A 22,199-nucleotide genomic window follows, 5' to 3' on the forward strand; every position below is an offset into this window, starting at 1 on the left:
TGGTCTAATACCCGTTTGGTCAACTACCCCTTACTTGATCCAACCATCAATTGGTCTAATACCCATTTGGTCTACTACCCTTCACTTGGTCCAACCAACATTGGTCTAATACCCATTTGGTCTACTACGTTTTACTTGATCCAACCATCTATTGGTCTTATACCCATTTGGTCTACTACCCTTCACTTGATCCAACCATCATTGGTCTAATACCCATTTGGTCTACTACCCTTTACTTGATCCAACCATCATTGGTCTTATACCCATTTGGTCTACTACCCTTTACTTGGTCCAACCATCATTGGTCTAATACCCATTTGGTCTACTACCCTTCACTTGGTCCAACCAACATTGGTCTAATACCCATTTGGTCTACTACGTTTTACTTGATCCAACCATCAATTGGTCTTATACCCATTTGGTCTACTACCCTTCACTTGATCCAACCATCATTGGTCTAATACCCGTTTGGTCAACTACCCCTTACTTGATCCAACCATCATTGGTCTAATACCCATTTGGTCTACTACCCTTTACTTGATCCAACCATCAATTGGTCTTATACCCATTTGGTCTTCTACCCTTCACTTGGTCCAACCATCATTGGTCTAATACCCATTTGGTCTACTACCCTTTTCTTGATCCAACCATCATTGGTCTAATACCCATTTGGTCTACTACGTTTTACTTGATCCAACCATCAATTGGTCTTATACCCATTTGGTCTACTACCCTTCACTTGATCCAACCATCATTGGTCTAATACCCATTTGGTCTACTACCCTTCACTTGATCCAACCATCATTGGTCTAATACCCATTTGGTCTACTACCCTTTACTTGATCCAACCATCAATTGGTCTAATACCCATTTGGTCTACTACCCTTCACTTGGCCAACCAACATTGGTCTAATACCCATTTGGTCTACTACGTTTTACTTGATCCAACCATCATTGGTCTTATACCCATTTGGTCTACTTCCCTTCACTTGATCCAACCATCATTGGTCTAATACCCATTTGGTCTACTACCCTTTACTTGATCCAACCATCAATTGGTCTTATACCCATTTGGTCTTCTACCCTTCACTTGGTCCAACCATCATTGGTCTTATACCCATTTGGTCTACTACCCTTTTCTTGATCCAACCATCATTGGTCTAATACCAATTTGGTCTACTTCCCTTTACTTGATCCGACCATCAATTGGACTGGTACCCATTTGGTCTACTACCCTTCACTTGGTCCAACCATCAATTGGTCTGATACCAATTTGGTTTACTACCTTTTACTTGACCCATCAATTGGTCTAATACCAATTTGGTCTACTACCTTTTACTTGATCCAACCGTCAATTGGTCTAATTCTCATGTGGGTGATGTGTTTAATATCTATGGTTTAATTGTCAATGTATCTGGCTAATGATTTCAATCATGCACTCAAAAGTTATTCAAAAATTAATTTTGTTATGAAATGAGTCAAAAAAGATATTATAATGATACAATTACTTTCAATTGATTCTTCTGTCATGATTATTAAAGAAGGAAGATGAAACATTGCACTTTTATGGACTAAAATGCTTGTCAAGTCAGGAGGTAAACTTAGGATTAATGTATCTGAATATACCACATATTGTGATGGTTAGAGTTGTGATAGGGTTTTGTTATCAATACTTTGAGGATGAAGATTATGAGTTTTTGTTTGGCTGAATACGCTTCCTTAGGAATGATTGCAGCATGATCTAATGTCACATTATCACAAGATGGTGAATAAAGACCAAATAGGTTTAAGAAAATGGCTAAAAAGACTAATGGTAATGCTTAATACAGAATAGCCTACAGGATAACAAGTAATAAAATTATGATGAGGATTATATTTTGTTTGCTTAGGAATATTTATTTTATGAACAATAATCAAGAGTATTTAAAACATGCATATGAATATTGTTGAAGTAAAGAGTATAGAATTTTTAGTATGCAACCTTTGGAATGTTAATTATCTCATGTTCATTTATTGACATTTTATTTTGATTATATTATTTTTTGCCAACTTAGGTCTATGGTCATCGTAATGTGGAAAATGAACCTGGATATTTCTGAGCAAAGATAGATGGTAAGTAAAGATCAGCAATAGAAGCATTGATTATTTTGATAGGAAAATATACAGTCATTTTTAAAGTTGCCACATTGGAATGAAATTCAGATGTTTTAAAAAAGTTGCCTTTGTTTCCTGTGTAGTAGCCAAACAAAATCAAATGGAAACTGTATGGCATCTTAACAGTGACCACAGCCAAGGTCTTTTATGTAGGAATCCTTTATCCTTACATCATCATAGACACCACAAAACAATAGGGGAATTGAGGATCGCTACTGTGAAAGAAGCATAGCGCCTAGCAGCATTCGTGCTTATAAAGGTGCAGCAAAGACCTCAGTTGATGAGTTCAGTATTGATAATAATTACCTATACAAGGCATTTTAGCAGGTAAATAAAAGTCATCTTTCGCTCGCTACTTTCAATCCGAGAGCAACAGGGTTAACATTTTGCCCTCCCTGGGCTTTGCCCATATGATTAGTGTACCGAAACAGAGGGCAACATTGGCCATATCTCTGCTAGTGCAGTAAGAGCCGATTTTGATCACTAATTTCAGTATTTGAGAAATCTGGTTGGAACCAGTTTGTGAACCAAAGCATTGTAGATAATGTGCGGCGCAGCCAGTGCATATGCATTCCCAGCTGATATTTACGTGTTAAGTGTATGTGCGCGCCATGCATGATGGGCGACTGCGCGGTAACAATTTACGTCACAATTGCTTAGCAAGGATTACTTCGCCAAGTTCGTGATTAACCTGACATCAGAAGTAGTGCTAAGCAAACAGGCATATAAATTGTTCAAAATAATCCCTTGAATTAAAAATTATACAGCTGTCAGTAATAATAATAATATTGACTGGCTCTTCTTTCGGGAAACATCAAATATATTGCCCTTAATAGAACCATTAAAGACTCGTGTCAATATGATTTGCGGGCAACATGTTTGATGTACCCCTCAAGGCCAGTCAATATTATATGAATATACTCTAAAATGCTAAATATTCAATTACATGTATCATGCTAACTAAATTATAAACCATGTAAGATCAGTATGATTTGATTATTCAATCAGTCTCATCATCATCTACATTTCTCAATAGGTCAGGCGGATACCTTATTAATATACCTTGTCTGTTTCTCTCTTATATTATAGCAATTGTGTCATCTGATAATGAATGTTACATAAAGTAGATGAGATGTTGAAAAGCTGATGGACAGGGAAGCTCTCCTCTCTCTGGGTTGAACAGCGACGGTTCAAAGGTCATCTATACAAATCAGGCTGAATTCGTATTAAAAACAATTTTTATGGCTTTCTTAATTGACAGTACTAATATTTTTGCATTAAAAGTATTCATACATCTATCATGCTTATTTTTTTATAGAAATATATTTTGTAATAGACATTAAGATATTCTTCAAACCAAAGTCTGATGCATTGTGCTTTTCTATGTACCAAAGAGCTGCCAAATTGTTGAATTTGTAGAAAATAATTTGGAAAAGTGCGAGAAAAAAGCGCTATTACTGATACATGCGTAATTGACATGATTTTATTTAGGTTAGATTTTACATTATTTATTTCTGAGTAAGATTTTTAAATGGAGGTGCTTTTTTAATAAAGGTAGAATTAAAAATCATTCACACAACAAACAACTCATGAGAATAAACAAGTAAACATTTTCACTCTTCTCTTTCTCCCTTTCTCTCTCTTGTGATTTATTTATGATGGTAATATTTATTCAACATATCATATATGATGAGCTCATGAAAGAAAAAAGGCACGAAACAAATTTTGATTACTATGATATATGTAAAATGATCACCTTTGAGAAAACCTGGAAACTCTCATCATACTCTCTTACATCACTGTTAAATGATAGATATCATCTGTCCTTATATATCTTCACTTGTAAAAGAGATATATTCCCTTGAAAATATAGTATAGCTTAAAAAGTGAACTTTGGTTTAAGAAAACAAACGATTGTATTGCCTTTGTGTTGACGCTCATGTCTTTTCAAGACTAATATGTGAAATGTTAAAGAATTAACTTGTGCAAATAATCTTGTGATTTGTGTCAAGGTAATTTACAAATAATAGTTTCAACTTTTTAATTCTAGATTTTTGCAATGTTACAATGTAATTTGTCTTCATAGGAGACATTTTTTTGCAATTTCAGGAATCCATGAATGCTTATGCAATATTTAGTATGCTGCTACTGGTGAACTTTTACAACCTTTTCTCCTTTCCATTGTTTTTAACATGTTTAAAATGATTCATTTTGCATGTTCTTTAAATAAAAAACTTCATTGTTCTTTTAAAGTGTGTTTGATATGTGACACGGGATTATTCATACCTCCTCCACAAATGCGCTCACAGTTTTTTTATACAGAACTTTGCATATGATTTATATCTTGAGTCATACAAGTTTAAAGATATGTTCCATCACTGTTTGTCTGTCTCGTTTTAAAGAAAAGCTTTATGAAACATGTTAATGTGTGCTGTCATGCCAATGATGTTACTATTTTGTATTTGATTTTAATGTAGATCTTTTTATGTATACTTCTACTCAGAAAGATTAATTAGTTTTAGATTTTCCTTTGTATGTATGAAAAATATTAACCTATGAGGTACTTTATGGATATTACTCTTTTTAACTATGAATAATAAATATCTATATATATTGGTGACTTCGCTCTATTCTTCTTCATTGTTCAAATGTATTCTATTTTTTATTCATGTTTATGATTGCTCAGGGTAACTTTGGTATTCTGTGAGGTGTTTCATCATTGTTTTCTGATTTTATATTTGATATTTATATACTATTTGTGTTTCAGAAATATGTGTCATTTGATATGTAATGTGATGAATAAATGAGATTATAAATGAAATCATACTGATCAGGGTAGTTTGTTCATTTTCAACAATTGTTCGAATTTATCATTAAGACTTACAACTATCTTATAAATTTTCTATGATTGTAACATCTATGAAAACCTCGATAGTGATTGGTGGCTGAAACTCTATTACCATGATGGTAGTTGCCATAATGGCAAAGATACAATAGTTATCATGCCCCTGGTCTGTGTCTTTGCTAAATCAAGAAATCCAATCCATTGAGTATTTTGCTTCACAATTTGCCAAATTAGATAAACAGTGTTCAGCTTATATTGGTACATTTTGTGGGACAGAATAAAGATTAGATATGAAAGTGTCAAGGGAAGATAGATGACAGGAAAGAGAGGAGGGACAGAAGAGAGGGGAGATAGGTCCAGGGGGGGCAGAAGAGAGTCTTAGGTCCAGGGGGAGGGGGGGCAGAAAAGAGAAAGAAAGGGGAGATAGAGTCATATGTCCAGGGGGGCAGAAAAGAGAAAGAGGGGAGATAGAGTCATAGGTCCAGGGGGGCAGAAAAGAGAAAGAGAGGGGAGATATAGTCATAGGTCCAGGGGGGTAGAAAAGAGAGGGGAGATAGAGTCATTGGTCCAGGGGGGGGGCTTTAACACACACAACAATTGGTTATCAAAACCACCAAGAAATGTACATTTTCATGTGTAAAAATGTGTGTAACGTCTATTCCAATGTGTTTTCTATATATGTACCTCGCAAGGAACGTATTTAAGAGGTATTCCAGGCTGAAAATTATCTATATAGAGTAAAATTCACGAATTAAAACACTAGAAATTACATTAAATTTGTAAGCCTTTTTTAAACAATTAAATGCTTGCCGTCATTAATGCAAGAGATGATCTGATGTCAAGTCCCAACTTTTTTTCTATACACGAATCAATAGTTACATCATATTATCATGTCTCCCTAAAATAAGTTACAGCAACGATTATCTTTCAAAGTAAGCAGTAGCTAGTCGATCCAATCTTTCCAATTATTAGATAACAAAATTTCCCGAGAACGAAATTTGAATGAATATAACTTCTTATAATAAACTAAAAAAGAATAAGGTAATTTGACACCATAGACTTGCTAATTGCTTTGGTGTGAAAAAGTTGAAAGATGTTGATCTCTGTGACTGAGGAGGAAAAAGAAGTAGATCAAAGCAGTAAAAAAAGGGAAGAGGTAAGAGAATAAGGGGAGATCGAGGGGAAAGTGAATTAAGAAAATAAAGATATGTACAAATATAAAGTAAGAAGAAATGGAATGAGAAGAAAATAGCAGAGAATGAATGGAAGAAGGAAAAGAATATGATGTCATCATGGAGATGATGGAGAGATAGATGAAAAGAGAGATTAATACGTACAGTTAATACGCTAATTTAACAAAGCCATATCACAACTATACAGTTATCATATTAGCTCAAACCCTAGTTATGGGCGGCGCTATATTATCAAATATGCGGGAAATATCACTCAAAAGTGAATTTAGTTCTTTTTATCATAAAAAAATATTATCCTCTCTTCATTTGAAGTTCTTCTTTTTCTTTCTCTACCGCCCCCGCCCCCCCCCCCCCCTTGTTTTAAGGTCAAGTCCACGGTTTTGAAAGTGGGCGGGGGACTGACCATATCATGCAAACAATCGCAATCAGATTGTCATTTACTTACGTTTTTGTGCACATCAATCGGTTTTGGACCCGACCCCCCCCCCCCCCCCCCCCCCCCCCCATGCATGCATGCCCCCGCGGTCCACATGCAGCTAGCCCCTGATAGGCCGAATTCGCTGAAAATTAAAAAAAAAGTACTTATTCCAGCCATACGTACAGCAATCATTCGTGTCATGATTGATGTCACTTTTGGTTCTATTGTTTGATTTACCCAGTATTTTAAGTTCACAGATTTGAAAACAAGGGGTGGTATTCTGAGATCCATTTTATCTCAGATAAAATAAAATATTTTATCTCCGTTAAAATCAGAAAGATAAAATACCCTTAAAATCTCTCCGAATCGGTATTCTGAGAACAATTTTAACTTCATTTTATCTCTGTAAGACACACCTATTTCAAAATCAATATCCAATTGGAAACGCGCTTTTATAGCTCTCTCATATCACTCAACCAATGGAAATCCATTCCACCAGGAGGTGTGGCAAAGGAGTGACATTGCGTCAATTTTTTGACTTCAAATACGCTTGCACTATACGCTTGCGCGTCTTTACAGAGATTTCTTTTTTAAAAAATGACAATACTCTAATCTTTTTTTCGAAGTCTATATCGCATCTTTTCAAGCATCATTTCAAAGACGATATTAGTCAAGAAAAGTCTTATGAAATACTTCCTGATTGTACAGGAATAACGTTAAGGTGTTGTTCTCAATAAATATATAATTTTTCTTCATTTTCATGTCAACATTTGGAGTAAATTCACCTAGAAAGAATGATGAAATCAACGTCGCGGAGATAAAATAGCGCCGACCCTCTTTTAAGTTTATTTTATTTTTTCTTCAAAGTAACGTGGGCGCAAGCACATCATTCGCGTTGCAATGGCCAGATACGCGATGGGTATGTCTACGCAGGCATTGTTCTGCTGCGTATCATCTATAGATACGCAAGATAAAATTTATATGCAAGATAAAATTGAAAATTTTATCTGAGAGATAAAATGTCATCTCAGAATACCAATTTCATTTTAAGAGATAAAATCAAATATTTTAAAGATAAAATGACCTCAGAATACCGCCCCTGGATTGAAAATGTTTTTAAAAATCCGGATCGTGACTGCGCGGATACACGGTAATGTAGTTCACCGCAAGGTCTATATTATAGGAGCGTGGTCACGAGGTAATATGTGGGCGTGGTATATATATCGCATCGCGTTATATAGCGCGCGATCGAGCTAGGCGCTAACGTTAGATTGCATCCAAGCAAACAAGGCTTGATATTTCGTGCAAATGCAATTTCTGTAAGTTATTACCATCTTTTACCTCTGACACGCCTTATTTGAACCAAGAAAGCAACGAAAATGACAAACTTTAGTTGTAGTCTGGTCTGTCGTCATTAAATTAACGCCGAAGCTGCTTTTTAGCTCGAATTTTGGAACAATGGACATGTCATGATTGATGGACATGGTCCATGGACATCATGCCATGGGCCCCGTGTATTGTCTTTTGTGTTACTGTTACTTATAAGTTATAGTCACTTTTATATTAACTCAGTGTTAATGTTAGATCTGGAATCCTGGGCTCCGTAACACAAAGGTTTGTGATGGATTGCAAATATGAAAGAACCACACTGATTCGTCCCTACCAAATGCGCATGTAACATTGATGATACATCATGGTCAGTTGTCATAGGCATAGCGATAAATCGCTATCTAAAATAATCTAGATTTAATCGAGGCCTACAGTAGACAGCTGGCAGCCGTCTGTTTCGAGGAGTTTTTTAACATTTTTTTTTTTTTAATTTCTCCTCATACACAGACGGCTCGCTAGCGTGCAGCCACCATTAGGGGACTTGCAATGCAAAATCCCCCCGTCGGGGCTCTTCAATTTTTGTCTTTAATGAGTAAAAATTTTGAAAATTCACGTGACCAAAATGCAAATTAATATTCCCTCTTGGCATCAATTGCCAAAAAACGGAGGAAAATCAAGTTAAAAGGAACAAAAACAGTGACTTACCTCGGCTGTCGCGCAAATTCACTTCCCCGTTTTATCCGATCTTAAGTACATAAACATATGGCCATTGAGTCCCCTGTACAGATCGCGCTAGAACTTCGGTCTCTGTATTTGGTGAGTGAAGCCAACGGAGTTCAGCTGAACAACCAACATAACAGAGATCGAAGCTTTTGGTCTAGGCCTACAGTAGAGGCGCACGGCCAATATTGGAGACTGTCTCTAATGTGGGAGATTATCTCCAATATCAGAGACTTTTGTAAAGAATTTGGGTATCCAATTTCAGAGACAGTCTCCAGTTTTGGAAACCAATTTCCTTTGTTTACATTTGCTGCAAAAGGATTACCTTAGCGGCAAATAAAAATGTGATACTGATAAGGAGATTCCTCATGAAAAATTACCCCTTTTCACCGCCTACTTTTGTTTTGATAAGGATTTTTGTTGTCAATCACACACAAAACAAATGGGCTTCTGACCTCGGTGAGACAAACTTTTGGGTGGAAAAAATCATGCTTTTGTTGGTGTTGACTGTTGTCTCTTTTGTCCTTTTGCAAAGCAAGTCTCCAAATGTGGGAGATTGTCTCCCCTATTGGAGAGAGTCTCCCATATTGGCCGTGCGCCTCTACTGATCTAAGACAATAATGAGTGTTAATTAACTTACGGAGCCCAGGTCCAGGATCACTTGTCCCTATATAGGCCTAGACCAAAAACTTCGGTCTCTGTTATGTTGCCTTGTTGGTTGTTCCGTTTGCTCCACTCGCCAACTACAGAGACCGAAGTTCTAGCTCGATCTGTACTACTAGTAGTAGTACTAGTACAGGGACTCAATCATCAATGGCCATATCATAATATGTTTATCTATGTATTAAGAACGGATAAAACAGGGAAGTAAAGTTGCGCGACAGACAAAGTAAATCACTGTTTTTTCCCCGTTTTGGTGCGTTTCAGGCCAAAAACGGAATAATCTTTATTTTGGTCCAGTTCTTTTTGTATATTTTTATGAACTAAAGACAAAAATCGATGAGCCCCTCGGGGGGATTTTGCATTGTTTACCCCCTAATAGCGAGCCGTCTGTGTACGAGGAGAAATCTAAAAAAATTAAAAATGTTAAAAAAGTCCTCGAAATAGATCGCTGCCAGCTGTCTAGTCCGTGTAATACTAGGCAGACATGTACTCTCGAAAATGGGGTTGCAATAGCACTCCAAATAAAAGGAGAAAAAATAAATTATGCACTTACCTCGATTATATGGACATGATGGATAAATAAGGTCTATCGTGACACAGAATCCTGACATCAAGGCACAAACTGGAACCTCGAAAAAAGGAAAAGTTAGACCTCTATGTCGCATTCGTTATTGGTATCGATCGGCCATTTTGTTTTCAATTTTGAAAGAAGGAGAACGAACGAGACAGAAATTTCCTTTTTTAGGTCCAGTTTGTGCCTTTATGTCGGGATTCTGTGTCACGATAGACCTTCATCCATATAATTGAGGTAGATCTAAGTGCATAGTTTATTTTCCCCCCTTAAATTTGGGGTGCTATTGCGACCCCATTCTACCTCATTTTGGAGAGTACCCTCTGCCTAATATTACACGGACGAGTCCTGAGCTCCCTGGGTTAGGCCCCTGGCTGGATGGGTTTTTTTTTTTGTAATTTCATTACCGGTATTCACTCCAAATTTGTATAACAACCCAATGCGTAGTGTATTATGGTGGGTATAGACTAGCCTTGAGGACTCTGTGATGATATTTTAAAAATATTTTTAGTCTACATAATACTTTAACATCACAGAGCCTTGACATGATCCCCATGTGCCTAAGCGCGACATGTAAACACAGATTGATTTTCCTAGGAAATCCATCGATGAATAAGGAGCATTGACTATAATTGTTATTTTTTGCCACCTTTACTTTTTGCCCATGACCCTGTTTACAGTGAAAAAAAAATTAACTGTAAACGCACGCAGGGCCAAATGCGGTACCAAATGCGACACCGGAAGTGAAACTGAAAGGATCGTTACATCATAGGAAATGACTTTTAGCTTTGCATTTCGCAATTTGGTCTTTATGCTTTTTCCCGCGCCAGCACGACCCCGGCATGCCACAAAATAATCGTTTGTTTACATGTAGAGTGTCACAACGACAAAGTATTGAAAGGCTAAAATCTAGACAGGACCAAGCCCGCCACTGTAAATGCACAAAATAGGGAGGCCATCAAGTACCGCAATTCAGCCCGGGCTCGGCCCTGCACTGTAAACGGGGTCTGAAAAGACAACCAAAATAAATGCCAAAGTGTTATGATCTTTCCAATGCAATAATTCATATCAAATATACATGTATGATAAAAAATCTATTGACAGGTTACATGTAGGACATATTTGCCAACAAAGCTTGACCATTTCGTCAGTGGTTATCCGAACTGTCGTATCACACATACGACAATGCAAACCCATTTCAGATAAAATCAACTTCAAAGTTTACTATTATTTCCACACTTTTTTCCCTTGAGCCTTGCATCATGTTCATTGCCAGAAGTAACATGGTTGGAAAGATCAAGACAATGGTTTAACATTGGTATCTTTATTGTTACACAAAACCAAAAATCAGAGAAAATATTGCAAAAGAGCTACATGCTTGTAATTTCTGTTTGAGCCCTTTAGATTTTCCCTGTACAAAAACGCCATCTGTAGGGATACAACCCTGACCACAATTTTAATGTGCGAGATTAAGCAAAATGTATCGCTCTTTCACATGCAAAGTCGGTGCATGCAGATACGATGGTCTGATCATGCATTTGGTCCAGTACATGTACATGTTTCCAATGGGATTTGTGCATTTTATCAGAAATTTTTACGGCATCGCCGTGAAAATCCCCATATATCTCAGAAACTAAATTAAATTGTTGCCTAGAAATTTAAAGATGTATAGAATAGGACTTATCCATTTCTGCAAAAATCTTTAAATCATTTTTTTTTTTTTAAACAACCAAAATTAACTGATACGATGATTCGGATGAACACTGACGATTGCGCAGTTTGTATACCTTTTTTTTGTGAGTAACAACAAAGGATGCTTCCATGTTTAAAATGGCTAGACAGTGCATGACTGTGAGACCAGGCTTTAAATGCATCTGCTTCTTGTTTTGTTATAGGTAATCTGATCTCGACCTACATTCTATGATCATTGTTTAAAATGACCGATGGAAAGAATGAACTTCATTCATCAAGTAGAAAATCTTCCAGACTCGCCTCCAAACAGGCCTTTGAAATGCCAACCCGAGAAGCGGTTCTTGGAAAGATTGAAGTAGACAAGACACCCCATAAGAGCTTCCAGCATCTCAGACATCGAAAATTGGTTTTTAATTTGGTGAAGGGGTAAGTTTCTGATGAAAAGAATTAGCTAGGTGGAAAAGAAATCATAACATTTAATCTGATCAGATTAAATGATATGCCATCCTGTCATAAGAATTCAAGTTTGGCATTACTTTAAATAATATCATACATCATCTCACAACCATTACATCACTGTAATAGCTAGTACATTGTTTGAGTAAACCCTAGGTAGTGTTTTTGTAGTCCTTATTTGGAAAGATGGAAGGTGTAGTATCTATGTCATTGTATTTGATTTGCTCATTTGCTCACATTTGATCATTTACTGTTTTCCTTCTGATTTTGTTCTCTCTTTTCAGACACAATAGATACAACAACACTGATCCCATATCTCTCTGGGAAGACGATGCTTTAGCAGATTTTATTGTGGACGAAAATGAGGAAGAAGATAGCGAGGAACATAGTTCCAGCGATGGAGACGACGGAAGCAGTAGTGAAGACAGCAGTGCTGATGACAACAAGGACTTCAAATCTTCCAAATCTGAAAGAACAACAAGTAGACAGAAAACAAGTGGAAAAATTAAATCAAATGGAACAAGAAATGATTCTACAGGACCAAAGAAGACCAAATTACAAATGGATGGGAGTAGATACCATAGGAACCAAAGGAAAGATGATGATCGTAATCATCAGAGTGATGATGAAGACACATCAATTCAGAGGAGCCAAATAACGAGAAGACGGAGAGTAACTATCAGTAGTGATGATGATGATGACGATGATGATGACGACGATGATGATGACGATGATAATGATGGTGGTCATGGTGGAAGTAGTGATGATGATGATGATGATGATGATGGTGATGGTGGTCATGGTGAAAGTAGTGATGATGATGATGATGGTGATGATGACGACGATGATGACGATGATAATGATGGTGATGGTGGTCATGGTGGAAGTAGTGATGATGATGATGATGATGATGATGAAGAAATTGGCCAAAACTCAAGTAGTACATGTTCACAGAGAAAAAAAATAGGGGAAGAAGAAAGAAATGATGATGCTGTTGCTAATGGAGTGGTCCATAAATCAAAACGCAAACATGTTCTTAAGAAGAAAATGAGGTCACAGATTGAAAGCAGTAGTGAAGAAAGCAGTGATGATAAAGATGAAAATGATAGTGCTGTTGATGATGAGGAGGACAAAGAAATAATTAAGAAATCAAGAAACACACTTGGGAAAAGAATGTCAAATATAACAAGTAGGAAAGATGAATACAGTGATAGTGATGATAGTGATTTCAACAACATAATCCAGAAAGCTAGGAACACACCTGGGAAGAGAAGAGTGATAAAGATTGAAAGTAGTAGTGAAAATGATGAAAGTGATAACCAAATTACCAAGAAATCAAAGGGTAAACCCAAAAAGAGAAGTACAAGAGCTACTTTTAAAAGTGACGTTCAAAAGGACAAAAATGCTAATGCAGAGGAGGAGGATGCTGATGAAATCTGTAAATCCAGAACCACTCCTAGGAAGAGAAGAGTGATAAAGAGTGAAAGTAGTAGTGAAGATGACAGTGGTGATAACATTACCAAGAAAGTGAAAAACACCCACGAGAAGAAATTGAGAACAAAGGGCCAGAGAACCAATAAAAACAAAGAACTTGTACATAAATCGGAAAGTACCATTATGAAGAGAAGCTTGAGATCACCCCGCAGAATTAAGTATAGTAACAATGAAAGTGGCAATGGCATTATCCAAAGGGCTCGAAGTACCCCTGAAAATGAAAACAGAAACAGATCGAAGATTGAAAGCAGTAGTGACGATGAGATTGATAAGAAACCCATTAAGAGAACAAGATCACAGATGAGAAGTGCTGAAGAAGGAAAAGCTCAAGATGAAGATGATGATGGTGATAAAATTATTAATTCAAGAACCACACCTAGGAAGAGGGGAACAAAAATTGAAAGCAGCAGTGATGAACTTACCAAGGAACCGATAAATACCCCTCACAAAAGGACAAGATCACAAATCAGAGGCGTTGTAAAAGATCATGATAACAAAGATGTTGATTGTTATGGTAATAACGTAATTATCTCTAAATCCAGAACCACACCTAGGAAAAGAAGAGTAATTGAAAGTAGTAGCGAAGATGACAAAAAAGTCAAAGGTACCCCTAAGAAGAGAATGAGGACAAAGCCCAATAGTGAAGATAAAAATAGCAAAGTTGATGAACTTAAACAGAGATCCAAAAGTACTGTATTAAAGAGAAGCTCTAGATCACCATGCACAATTAATGAAGATGAAAGTGATGAAGCAATTATCCAAAGAGCTCGAAGTACCCCCGAAAAAAAAAATGGACCATTGCTCGATATCAGTAATGACAATGAAATTATCAACAAATCCATAGATATTTCTAAGAGAACAAGATCACAGAACAGAAGTGCGAAAGAAGAAAAAGCGCATGATGACAAAGATGATGATGATGATGATGATGATGATGACGGCTATGAAATTATCCATAAGTCCAGAACCACCCCTAGTAGGAGAGGAATAAAGATTGAAAGCAGTAGTGAAGGCAGCAGTGAAGATGAACTTGCCATAATTACACCTCAGAAAAGGGCAAGATCACTAGGCAGAAGCTATGCAAACGAGGACAAAGATCAAGATGACAAAGATGTTGATGATGATGTTGATGGAGTAGATGAGAAGTCCAAAAGGAACATAAGAACTAGACAGGTGAGAGTAAAGCTCATGAATATTTGTAAAGAAAGAAAAGGCGATGATGCTAAAGATGATGGTAGTGGTGGTGATGATGATGATGATAGAAACCTGAAGCAATCCAAAAGCATCCCTGGTCAGCAGAGAAAGAGATCACAGCTTAAAACAATTACTGTTGATGAAACAGAGTTTGATGATGATGATGACTATGAAATTATCCATAAGTCCAGAACTACTCCTAGTAGGAGAGGAACAAAGATTGAAAGTAGTGAAGGCAGCAGTGAAGATGAACTTGCCATAAATACGCCTCAGAAAAGGACAAGATCACCAGTCAGAAGCTATGCAAACGACAAAGATCAATATGACAAAGATGTTGATGATGTTGATGGAATAGATGAGAAGTCCAAAAGTAACAGAAGAACTAGACAGGTGAGAGTAAATCTCATGAATATTTGTAAAGAAAGAAAAGGCGATGATGCTAAAGATAATGGCAGTGGTGGTGATGATGATGATGATAGAAACATGAAGCAATCCAAAAGCATCCCTGGTCAGCTGAGAATGAGATCACAGCTTAAAACAAATGCTGTCAATAAAACAGAATTTGTTGTTGATGATGATGGTGATGATGATGATGATGATGATGATGATGATGATGATGATGATGATGATGATGATTATGATGATGATTATGATGATGATTGTGATGATGATAGTGACAATGATATCCAGAAAAATAGAAACAGCCTTAGAAAAAGGACACTGAAGATTGAAAGTAGTAGTGAAGACAATGACAGTGATGCACTAAATTCCCCTGGTAGAAGGTTGCGATCACAGCTCAAAAGGAATGCTAATGAAGACGAGAGTATCGGTAGAAGGGGGAAAGGTGGTAGTCGAGTAATCCAGAAACCTATTGGTACTCCAGAGAAGAGAAGAACCCAATCACAGGTAGAAACAGTCTAGCTGTTGATTCAAACTCATTCCATTCATGATCTGGACTAAGCATTTTAAATATTATTTGTAGATGAAGAGAGTGTGAACAAGAATAATACTGTTAGTAAAATAAGTTGACCAATCACTTGCCAGCTGCTTAAACAGTTTTGTTTTCTCTCCCCTTTCCATCTCTGTCCATGTTTACCAAGTGTCACTTTGCTTCATCAAAAATATAAGGTCTTATAAAAAGCTATTAATTTTCAGCTTGCTGCTAATTTGAATATATTTTTTTCATGATTTTACCAATCCAGTTTAGCTGTGATATTTGTAATAATGACATATTATTGTCTTCTAACTCTGGAAACAAGACAAATCATAGTGAATGTATGTATATTAAGACTGTTGTGCATATGGTATCACTATACAGTATACTAATTTGCTTAATTTTGTGATATTTCAAAATTCATGTAATAAACTAGTCTGATGTGCAAACCCTTCACTCGAGTTAAGGGTCTGAATGTGCAGCCTACTCATGCCTTGTGTACTGAAGGCCCTCTGAAAGCGGCAAGTTTTTAATGTACTAGTCTTTGCGTGGAGATACTCGTTGATCAAAGTTTCAATCAGGGTCTGTGCCTGCAGACCAGTAATAACCCTCAGCTGAATGTGTTTGGGTGCAGGCTTGAAGTGTAGAAATTGCACTTAGAGGGGGCTTTAAAGGACAAGTCCATTCCAACAAATGAGAAAGCGATGACAGTTTGCTTAATTTCACAAAACAGTTATATATGCACATCCTGGTCGGTATGCAAATGAGGAGACTTATGACGTCATCCACCCACTAATTTCTTTTGTATTTTATTATATGAAATATTAGAATTTTCTCATTGTCAAGTGAAACAACAATTAATTCCTCCTTGAACATGTGGAATTACCATTGTTTGATATGATATGGTTCAGTCAAGTTGGTCTTTATTGTCAAATCTGTAAAAATGAAGTATTATATAATTCAAACAATAAAAAACAAAAGAAATAGTGAGTGAAGGACATCATCGTCTGTCCCATTTGCATGTCACTGAGTTGTGCATATCACTGTTTTGTGAAAACTAAGCGAAACTTTAAAATTTCATAACTTTCTTATTTTACATCCGATTGTGATGAAATTTTCAGCGTTATGCTAGTTTGATTTTTCCTTATTTATTCAAATCAACATATTTCTGGGTGGACTTGACCTTTAATGAGTGGGATGTTCTTATGGTCTTCTAGTTTCATTTATTCATGCAAAGTTTCATCCTATTGTTCTTTATGAAACATACAGTCTTTTGTTTTGTTAAATTATGATTTGAAAGCAATTTGATTAACCTGTAGCAGTTATGTATTTTATAATGAAATACACAATTAGTGTTAATTCCTATTTGGCATATCAGTTTGTAGGTCTATTGAAGATGACCTAATTTTTTATTTGATTATAGGAATGAAGAGAAATATCTATTTCATGAATTATGAATGTGTTTCAAATGAGTTTTTATTCATTATGCAATATGAGGGACATGTAGTGAAAAATTTATTATCAACTGCTGGATCATTTATCAATCGATCAATCAGACAATAATATGAAGATGAATCAATTGTTTAACGCTAAATTAATCGATTGTGTGATTACTGATTAGCTGATTACTTGGTTGAGTGAATAAGTTTATAATTGATTTACTGAGCCATTATATGGGTGGTTGATTGAACATACACCCAAGTACTAAGATTTTCTCATCGATGAAGTTGACCACCAGTTCAATACATATGTTGATATGTCAGACATTGTGTGAAAATATTATTTCATTTTGAGGATGTATGCCAAGATCTTTTCATAAAGTACCTCATAATCACCTTTGGATAAAACGTGATGCCTCTGACATAGCAACATTATTGTTGATGTGATAATAAACAGGTAGCCAACTCTGGTCATTTCAGAGTTAATGATGAACAGATAAACTAGTAATAAAATCTGTGTATAATATGATCAGAAGCTAAAGCAAGTTTGAAACAAAATAATATGTCAACAGACTCATTTTGATTTGGAATACAGGGACCCTTTTCTTGTTACTTGGATGGATGATTGGTTTTGATTCATCTGAGCATTGCTGGGTTTCCCTGTCAAGCTTTCTTTCTTTTATACATGTACATGCTGTATGTAAATAGCATTATTTTGCCATAAATTAACTGTAAATAATGCATAGATGTGTGAATAAAAGTACATTTAAAACAGATACAAAGATGACTCTGAATTCATCTGCAGTCTGTCCATTTGTAGATAAGGTCGGATAAAGAACTGTGTTTGGTTTGGACATTGTTGGTCAACATCCATATGCTCTGGTGCTTAGAGGATTGATTATGTTGTGTGTGTGATTGTGTCTCATTCGATGAAGGGTATGAATTAACAAGCGTTGCAAAGAGGAAAATCATAACATGATACAACTGCGTAAGATGTATTCACCAAATACTGAGAATGGATGAATTGAGAGAGGTAAGAAAGAGAAAAAAAGAATGAGATAAACGGGAGATAAAGTGGGGGGGGGGGGGGGGGGTGGTCAGTCGCAGATTTGAAAGTGTGTAGTGACTAATATTTCTCCTTTCATATGACGGTTCTCTGAATATATATAGTTTGAAGTGATAACATCTGCATTGTGGTTATGTGTCTGCTTCTCTGAAATTATGATTATTTGAGGAACTTCAATCAGTGACCAACTATACTTCGCCGTATGAAGAAAACTAGCTGAACATTATTCGGATATTTCTGTTTCCTGTTTTTTTTGTGGAGAACCTGATTCGCCCCTTTTTCAAATTTAAAGGGGGAGATCACCCTGACAAAAAAATTGTAAAAATAGCATTAAAAAAATAACTAAGAAATATTAGCGAAGGTTTGAGGAAAACCAATCAAAGATAAAAAGTTGTTAAAATATTGATGTTTTTATCTAAGACATCATAAGCGAGCAGCTTCCCTTTGTGTAGAAAAAAATCAATGGAATGTCATTTTCTCAAAAAAAGAAAATGACAACGGTTTTTATTGTACCTTCAGTATATCGACAGACAATTTATATCACTCCCGCTCCTGAAATATTTTTGTGTCACCCTTAACCATTATAAAATTGAAATTTATGCTTGTTATTTTACATAACATGGGGCAGCTGCTCGTAAATGACGTCACAAAACAAAATCTTAAATAATCCAATAACTTCCTTAATCTTTGATTGATTTTTCTCAAACCTTCACCAATATTTTCAATTATTTTTCCTTGTGTTTTCACAAGAAAAATTTTCAATAAGAAAGACAAAATATACTTTTTTAAAAGTAGAAAAGGAAAATAAGAAGAAGGAGCAGGGGAAGAAATCAAAAGGGGTAGAAAACCAAGATCAGTGTATTGATTACAATTGACAATACGAGAAAAAAAAATGAAGAACTGCTTAGAATGAAAAGGGTTAACCATATTACACTCAGTACAAACTACATGAAATTATTTTTTTTAAATAGCTCGCGCTTCGCATTATCTAATTAGATATTTATGTTCTTTTAAAAGATAAAGGTAAGAAGTGACTATCATATATACATATATATACATGATAGTCACTTCTATATATATATATATATATATATATATAAATGATAGTCACTTCTTACCTTTATTCTTATAAAGGAACATAGATATCTAATCAAATAATGCGAAGCGCGAGCTATTTTTTTTTATTTCATGTAGTTTGTCCTGAGTGTAATATGGTTAAAGGAAAGAACGATATGAGAAGAAGAAAAATAAGGGAATGACAAGTGTAAAATTCACAAAGCTGCATGTTCGTAAGTTATACGTGTTAGGCTCGGGATCTTCCCCACTTCATTTTTTAATATTGTTTATTAATTATTTCATAATTTGTAACAATGCTTGTGATCATGAGCGTCATCGCAGAGGATTATCCTTTATTCATGGGGGGACCTCTATTCTTGCGTTCCCCCCCCCCCCCATACAAGAGGTAATCCTCTGCTCTGACACCCGCGCTTAACCCTAATACGAAAGTCCTTATATCTTTTTTTTAATTAATTAATTTAATTATGCGAGAATAGATATTGGTATTTTTCACTAAATAAAGCCTCAGGAATGGCAATTTTTGGTACAAATGTCTTTCATAACTCATCAATTCCTGAAAGAAAAAGATAGGTTGTGGTAATTATTTCGCCTATGTATTTTATTGTTTTTTAAATTTTCTTATGTATTTCTCTGTTTTCGTCAAGCGTTTTCAGATGCGTATGTGTGGGAGTTTTTGTGTGTGGTAATTATTTACACTATTTGAAACAATGATGATAGGACCTACTTACTAGAAAAGTATTTACGTAAAATGGAAAGCTTGATTTTGTCCATAGGCAGGGGCGGATCCAGCCTTCGCCAATAGGGGGCCCGGAGTTTTTTTCAGCCATATTTTCCCCGATCGGCCGCTAGCTCGAACATGATTTTTTTTTTTTTTTGAATGGGTAGTCCTAATAGTTCTATTAGCTTTATTCTTATAAATCAAAATGAATATATGATATCATATTTATATAATGCGAGCGCGAGCAATTTTTGTTGTTGAAATTTTACGTATTTTTTCCTAAAATTTGAACATTCTAGGCAAACTTTGATATCCTGAAAAAGATGTGTATGCAACTAAATAATTACTATAAACGCGAAGCGCGAGCAGAAATTTTTGATACACGTACGTTTTGAACTGATCGAAAAGATAGGCCTACCTACTGCTTGCAGTTAGCCATGAAGACGTTAAAAATTTTCAACAGTCAAATAATGCGAGCGCCAGGCGCGAGCTGAAAGTTTTTGACATTTTTACCTAAAGAATGGAAATTCTGAGCACTTTTTGTAACTTAAACAGAATAGATATATAACTTAATAATTGATGCGAAGCGCGAGCGGAAAATTTCGAGGTTTTGTAAATCATAAAAAGGAAAAGTAATTGGGAATCTTCCTTACATTGATAATGCGAGCGCAAAGCGCGAGCAGACATTTTTTTAATATACGTTTTGAACTCATCGAAAAGGTAGGCCCTACCTGTTAAGGACTGCTTGCACTTAGCCATGGAGACGTAAATATTTCAACAATCAAATAATGCGAGCGCGAAGCGCGAGCTGAAATTTTTTTGACATTCTACATAAAGAATTATTGTTACTTTATATTTGTAATCGTCAACAGGAAAGCTATATATTAACTCAACAACTCAGCGGAAAAAAATCGAGAGTTAGACCTAAAAACGGGACACTATTCATGTTTTGTAAATCATGAAAAGGATGATTAATAGCCGGGATTTAATCCTATAATCTATGCATTTTAAATACATCTTTTATCATGAAAATCAAAGCGAGCGCGCTTGAAATATTTGATATTTCGATCTAAAAAAGGATCAATTTCAGCTCTATATTTCAAGCACTTTGTAGGAAAATTGTGAGGTGGCTATGGATCGCACTTAATAAGGAGCTAACATTTTATCAGTATTATTACTTTGAGTTTTGACATAGAACCGTGACATCCTTAGGACATGTCATCGTATGAAAATGAAGACTATCTTTCTATTCCTCTTGCTAATTAAGCGCAAGATGTAACAAAAGGGACAATTTAATAATTAACTTGATATCTTATTTATTAATGCATAATAAGGGCACTGAACTAATGTGAGTGCAAATCAATAATCAATAGGGATATTGACACATACATAACTTGCCAATCAAAATGCGAGCGTGCAGCGCTAGCTGATACGTTTTGACAATCAGGCCTGAAAAGGGATATTTTGAAAACTTTATGGAACACACGAAAATAATAAGTACCTGATAAATCAAAATTTTCGAGCGCGCAGCGCGAGCAGAAAATGCTAATATTCTGACCATAAAACTGACACTTTTACAGAGCACTCTATAAAAATCAATTTGTAAATCACACAAAATAATGAAAGTTCGATTTCTGAGGTGAAATATGTTTTGTATATAGACTTCAAAACTTGTTATTTAAGCTCCATGTTGAAAAGTTAGGTAAATCACCTAACAGGCAATGCGAGCGCGAGCGAAAATTTTACATAGTGACATGAAAGATTCTTTTTATTTTCCATGTTTTCCCCTCATTTTAATCTTTTTTATTCAATCATCTTCCTCCTCTTCTTTGTTCTCATCTTTTTTCCCTTTTTTTTCTTTCTTTCCTTTTTTTCTTTTCTTTTTTTTTGCTCCGCCAATAGGGGTCCCGTGCCCCTCGGCCCCCCTGGATCCGCCTATGCAAAGGGTTATACACAGTCATATAGAGAAATAGCGAAATTTTTGACGCCCGCACGGTAGGTCCGATTCAAAATGTACGGGAAAGATCAGATAAAAAGTCATGAAATTTCGTTTCGAAATATAGAGGCGTTAGGGAGTACCGACAACAATCCGACAGGGGGAGCATAATGGCCTCCGTATTAGGGTTAGATGATCACTCACAAATGAAACAGATGTGGATTGATTTGAAATTGAACTTTTAAATTAAAAAAAAGAAAGTCAATGTTAGATAAGGTCAATATGTATTTTAACATGTTT

The 22,199-nt window shown here is 35.7% G+C and overlaps 2 protein-coding genes across 6 annotated transcripts in view; both read left to right on the forward strand.

Annotated features, from left to right (window-relative positions):
• Positions 1-4,975, forward strand: part of LOC129254649 (mucin-3B-like) — a 115,472-nt gene extending 110,497 nt beyond the window's left edge. For all 5 annotated transcript variants that reach the window (XM_064115673.1, XM_064115681.1, XM_064115689.1 and 2 more), the window contains 2 exons: positions 2,055-2,112; positions 3,244-4,975. In XM_064115673.1, the coding sequence (XP_063971743.1) occupies positions 2,055-2,099 (45 nt within the window). In that variant the 3' untranslated portion in view covers positions 2,100-2,112; positions 3,244-4,975. The remainder of the gene's footprint in view (positions 1-2,054; positions 2,113-3,243) is intronic.
• A 2,855-nt stretch (positions 4,976-7,830) lies between these two features.
• LOC129256654 (dentin sialophosphoprotein-like) lies at positions 7,831-17,886 on the forward strand. Its single transcript, XM_054894818.2, has 3 exons — positions 7,831-7,929; positions 11,789-12,011; positions 12,326-17,886. The coding sequence occupies exons 2-3, from the start codon at positions 11,830-11,832 to the stop codon at positions 15,648-15,650; spliced, it is 3,507 nt and encodes a 1,168-aa protein (XP_054750793.2). The 5' UTR covers positions 7,831-7,929; positions 11,789-11,829; the 3' UTR covers positions 15,651-17,886.
• The last annotated feature ends 4,313 nt before the right edge of the window (positions 17,887-22,199 follow it).

The sequence above is a fragment of the Lytechinus pictus genome, chromosome 1 (genome assembly GCF_037042905.1).
Source record: "Lytechinus pictus isolate F3 Inbred chromosome 1, Lp3.0, whole genome shotgun sequence".
Lineage (NCBI taxonomy): Eukaryota > Metazoa > Echinodermata > Echinoidea > Temnopleuroida > Toxopneustidae > Lytechinus > Lytechinus pictus.

Bases quoted from the DNA above. Each gene is read 5' to 3' on its own strand.
- LOC129256654 (XM_054894818.2), top strand. From the start codon at position 11,830: ATGACCGATGGAAAGAATGAACTTCATTCATCAAGTAGAAAATCTTCC. The intron at 12,012-12,325 runs GTAAGTTTCTGA...CTCTCTTTTCAG, and splicing joins GTTTTTAATTTGGTGAAGGG to ACACAATAGATACAACAACA.